The sequence below is a fragment of the Artibeus jamaicensis genome, unplaced genomic scaffold, assembly GCF_021234435.1.
Source record: "Artibeus jamaicensis isolate MK-2021 breed Jamaican fruit bat unplaced genomic scaffold, CSHL_Jam_final scaffold_1964, whole genome shotgun sequence".
Taxonomy (NCBI): Eukaryota; Metazoa; Chordata; class Mammalia; order Chiroptera; family Phyllostomidae; genus Artibeus; species Artibeus jamaicensis.
The window spans coordinates 44,364,749-44,370,369 of NW_026522030.1; the positions used below are offsets into that span (position 1 = coordinate 44,364,749).

The following is a 5,621-nucleotide window of genomic DNA, read 5'->3' on the forward strand; positions in this document are numbered from 1 at the left end:
GTCCATTCTCTAGGGCAAAACACAATGTTTAAGGAGCCCTTGAAATATTTTTCAGGCTTTTATATGTATAGCCTTCATGTTTCCAACAGGAATCTTCATTTTTTAAAAAAGATTTTATTTACTTATTTTTAGAGAGAGGGGGAAGGGCGAGAGAAACATCAATGGGTGGTTGCCTCTAATGTGCCCCCTACTGAGGACCTGGCCCGCAACCCAACTGTGTGCCCTGACTGGGAGTCGAGCCAGTGACTCTTTGGTTTGCAGGCCAGTACTCAATCCACTGAGCCACACCAGCCAGGAAAATCTTCATTTTTAACTTAGGGAAGTTCCTACTTCTTTTGATCATTTTCCTTTTCTTCTTCTCCATCCCTTCATCTCCCTGTCTAGCCTCTTCTTCTACCTCTGAGGATCTATCCGTACACACAAAATTCTGCCTTACAAGCCCTTTTATCCTATATACATCAACTCATACAAATAGACAATTGCAGGGAGAGGGATGCTAGTTCTTCAGATTCAACAAGATTGTGATTTTAAATTGATTTTCCTGGTGACTTCTGCCACAATTATATATATTACCAAACAGAGTAAATAACAGTAATAAGTTCCAATTTAATATCCTAGTAAGATTTTTGAGCTTCAGAGAGAAAAATCCTATTCTTTATTATACCTAATTTAAAAAAAAAGAAAATGCTATTTAGTCCATGTAGGAGGAATGCTGCAAGGAAACGTCCCCCTGGTCCTAACTGAGATCAACTCAACTACTGAAAAATGAGGACTGCAAGAAATAACACTTGCAGCTGTGAACTATCGCAAATATTCCAGTTCAGGGTGGAGAATATCTATGGGGAGAATAACTCATTGCATATATTATTGATGGAGTTAGGCTATAATGTGAGATGACAGTGAAAATAATTTGCAAACAAATCAAAAGTAAAAATTTGGCTTTCCACAAGAAAATGTCAACTACCAATTTTCTCTTCCTACTCTTGAAACATTCTGACTGGATTAGGATTTCTACCAAATGACTTATTTTCAGGCTCAATTAAATATTTACACATTTTTTCTGGTATTCAGCTAAAATGAACAAAATGTTGATTGCAGTAGTGCTTTAATAATAGAAATAAAGCCTTAGAGAACACAATCTAGAAGTGCAAATGACCAGACTGCAGGGTAAATTGTCAGTCCTTTTTTGGGGGGCAGGGGAGAGAGACATCAATTTGTGGTTCCCTTATTTATGTATTCATTGGTTGGCTTTTGTATGTGTCCTTACCAGGGATCAAACCCACAACCTTGACATATCAGGATGCTGCTCTTACCAACAGAGCTACCCTGTCAGGGCTATTCACCCTTTAGAAACAACTAGAATCACCAATGTGGATGATTTTATACATCAATGTAATTAGGTAGCTCCACATGGATATTTTATAATAAGAGAAATCTACTGGTACAAATCCCTAATCATTTCTAAATCCAAGTATCAATTACTACAATCTCACTTCTTTCTTCTCTAAACAACCCAGGTCTATTGAAACATATAGCTTTGTTTTTTAAATTTAAGTTTCAATAATTTATAGGCTTCTAAAATTTTTTTTAAAAACTTAATTTTGTTGTACCAGTTTCCTTTATGTTTAGAAAAGATGAGTATGAACCCATCAACCTTACTAGAGAAATAATTCAAATTTCATTTTTTACTAAAAATGGGTCAATAATGTCTTCCTTGGAAACAAAAGATAACAAACCATTGTAGAATTCAAAACAATTCTTGAGCTTTTTCATTTTAGGTTACTAAATCCATTTTTTGGCTGTTTTTAGTGCCAAAATAACATCAGAAAGCTTTCCGTTTCAGATGACCCCTTTGTGAGCCTTCCTATGTAATATAGATTATTTCATTGTCTAATATAGAGATGTGACATTCTAAAACCATGGGGCAATGGTTTGATAGTTTACTATTTAATAAACTAAAAGGATAGTTTATTCAAAATATTGGTTAAAGTCACTGTAAATTAAATAAAATTTCATTAGATAGATCTATGTTTACAAAATGTAACTGTTCTTTTGTATGTGGTTATACATAAGCCTAATAAAATTGTTCTATTGTGTTACTTCTTTGTCCAGGTCTACTCAGGAGGTCAGAACATTGCTAGATAGGAAGCTCCTTTCCAGAACCAATGTTTTAATTTGGCACCTGGAAACTCAGAAAGTGAGTTTCTGAGAGAGGTCAGGCCAATTTTGCTACAAGGAAAATCATTACCTAAAGGAATTAAAGTTTAACAAATAATTTCATACTTTGAATTGAAGGGCGAGGAGCATAGAAACAAGAAAGTGGGCAGTGAGGTTAGTGGCTAAGATAATCCAGAGAAGGAAAACCAAGTGCAAGATCAAATCTGGTGATTTAGAATCTCAACTTTCAATGTACAATTTATGTTCCATGTAATTTAGCTTAATTTAGGGGGTTCTTGACCATTTATCCTCATGAAAGAGGAGTTCTGGTTCGGAGTCAGAGCATTTCCAAAACCGCTAGTGTTCCTGCAGGCAATGGAGTAAAAGTCCACTCTCTGGAACAAAACAGTTTTTAGGGAGTCCTTGCTGCCCTTTCCAGGCCCCTCTACACATAGCAAAATCCCTCATCAGCCTTCATGTTTCCAACTCCAGTGTTTTCATCGTTCTGAGGACAATCCTCATTTTTTTAATCTAGGGAGGGACAATCAGAGCAAGACAATAAACACTACTGAGTTATATAAAAGGGTTATGAAATATAAACGCAAAGGAGAGTTGTAGTTGGTTTGGATGCCCAGCTAGATGCTTCAGTATAGCTTCATAGGCATGACTATGGCAAATTGCTGAAATTTGCTGAGGATCATATCGTGTTCCACAAGATCATGCTTGCAAAAACTACCAGAATATCCAACAAAATCACTAGAATCTCAGATTTTGCTCAAGGCCATTCATTGAATCGGCAGCCAGGCAATGAGCTATGGGATACCTGACCACCTGCTCTCACTAGATAGAAGTCCTGATTTTTCCACTGTGTAAATTAGAAACTCTGAATAGAAATAGGGGGTTATGGTGGGTTAATATCCTCACAGGCCCTATCCAACTACTTCTACTTTACTGTGCAGACCACCTCTCACAACTGATAACCATGTATGTGGGCAGGCTTGCTTTGAGAAATGTGAGCAAATACTTGGAAAAGAAAGAAGATGCAACTGCAATATTAAAAGTTCATGCATTGTCCATTTGCATATGACTCATTCCTTTTCTTCAAAATTCTCACTCTACAATAGTCTTTGCTTATTTATTAAGCTTAAATTTGACACAACTATTACAGATTTACTTCTTCATCCCACCGACATAACAGACAATTGCGACTGGTCAAATTCACTTTCTGAGTTCTGCTGGCCCAAGCCTCTGGCACTGTTGATATTTCATGCCAAGAGAGCATGTTAGTGACTACTGGACTCAAGAGTTCTGAGGACACTTCAAATTCACTTTATGAGTGGTGCTGGGAGTTTCTCCGGGCCCACTCGTACATGGGTAGTGTGTGAGGCCAGGAGGTCTAGGTTCCCTGCCCCACTTGGGGGCAGTTTTTATTTCTTTTATATATTGGAATTTTTCATATTTTTTTTCTTAGTACAGAGTTCAACTGCTTTTCAAGAGTTTAAAAATGGCTGGTGTTATAATCAGGGGTCCATAAGGGGAATCAGACTTGGTTAGGAGGCTAGAACCTGTCACTTAGTGTGGCAGGAGAGAAAATATTCAATATTTCTCCTCTCCAATACTAGTCTCTGAGCTGCCTACCTCATAGGCATCTGTTATGTTGAAACACCACTAGGAGCATGGGAGGCATCAGGGCAAAGCCTGGGCTCTACAGCAGCTTCCTTCGGCCAGAGGTCCCGCCTCCACAACCCTCCTCTTCCCCCCATACCCTGCTCACCCCTCACCCGGAAGTTGACCGCACAGGCTGAGTCATCCACTTCACACTCCAAGCCTTCAAACCGCAGGTAGTGACGTTGATTCCCTCCGCCAAATTATGGATCCCTCGGGCCTAGAGTCCAACCTTACCGACCAAGAATCTGGCGCCACAGCCCTAGATTTTGACTTTCACGGCCAGGATTATTTCTCCATTAGCCATGAGTTCGACTCTCTCTACCAAGATTTGGACTTGGACTCTGTTAATGAAGATCATCTTCCTCAGTCGATGACAGGCACCATGACAGAGACCTCTGAGGGCACATACGAACCCCATCTTACTACTGAACCAGAGGATCTCACAGAGGTAGAGCAAAAGGAGCTCAAATCTGAACTCACTAAATTGGAAGCTGAAATTGTAACCCTACGCCATGCACTGGCAGCCAAAGAAAGACGCTGCGTGGAGCTTAAGAGGAAGCTGGGCCTCACGGCCTTGGTGGGGCTGAAGCAGAATCTGTACAAGAACTGGCATGAAGTTCAGGTCTCCAACGCCTACATGAAACAAAAGACCTCAGCTGCCCTGTCCACCATGGGTTCTGCCATCTGCAGGAAGCTTGGAGACATGAAGAAGTCAGTCACCTTCAGATCCTTTGAAGGTGTGGTGGAGACAATCAAGTCCAGAGTTACAGGTGGCAGAGAGGTTGGCAATGACTCCCTTTCTTCTTCATCTGGGTGTGGGGAAGATCCGCCCCCAGTTTCAGGGAGTGGGAATGATCCACTTCCGGGCAGTGGAGATGATCTAGTAATGGAAACTGGGGATGACCCTCTTTCCTTTCTGGAGCAGGAATGAGCCCCTTGGAAACCTTGCCTGGCCACCTACCTCACCAGTGCAAAAACTCCCCTCCCGCAACACAACTGCAACTCTTTCTGTCAAAACAAGCAACCGAACCACAGTGCTGTAAAAGCAACTTTTACAGTTAATTCAGGAAATGGACAGAGTCTGGTTTTGAGAAAAGTAATGCCCATTTTTTAACAGATATCTGCTGCTGTTGAAATAGAAAATCCAAACATTTGTACCTGGTTATTGTACACTAAAGTTTATATATGAAATGCATCACTATATAAGCCTTCCTGGGGTTGCATTTAAATGAACGAGACAGTGGCTCTAGAGGGGTCTACGGCCAAAGCCCAAACTTTTTTTTGGAAAACAAGTCTCATCAGAAGGCAAAGTAGGTTTCCGCTTAAAACTGGGAAGAGACATAAAGTAAGCTATAAATTTATCCCGTCCTCATCTTCTTCCTTCACAATATCTCAGAAGGAAACTTGAAAGCTTCAGCTGGTGTATGATATTTAATTTTAAAAAGATAACCAGCAAAACACATTTTTCTCTGAGACCCTCAGAAAGGGGAAAATATTAATAGACTAATTGTTACATAATACTATGACTTTTATAAAACTTGATTTTTTTTAAAGCTTAGAAGCTTTAGCTCCTAAGCAAAATAACTTTAGCTTCAATCTAAGAGACTGTTAATTACTTTGGATTCAAGCGGAAATTGCAACTTGACTTTGCCTTATGCTTTGTTATCTTTTTATATGGCAAAATTAAGGTTTTAAAGTTTAACCCTGTAGCGGCATGTCTCTGCCACAGCAGCATACCACCTAAAAGGAAGAAAGTTGCTTCTCAGTTCTGCAGCAATTTCTAGCTACCACCTCCA

At 39.7% G+C, this 5,621-nt stretch overlaps 1 protein-coding gene across 1 annotated transcript; it reads left to right on the plus strand.

The window, feature by feature from the left end:
• Nucleotides 1-4,027: 4,027 nt before the first annotated feature.
• TPD52L3 (TPD52 like 3) lies at nucleotides 4,028-4,756 on the plus strand. Its single transcript, XM_037156747.2, has one exon. The coding sequence runs from the start codon at nucleotides 4,028-4,030 to the stop codon at nucleotides 4,754-4,756; it is 729 nt and encodes a 242-aa protein (XP_037012642.2).
• The last annotated feature ends 865 nt before the right edge of the window (nucleotides 4,757-5,621 follow it).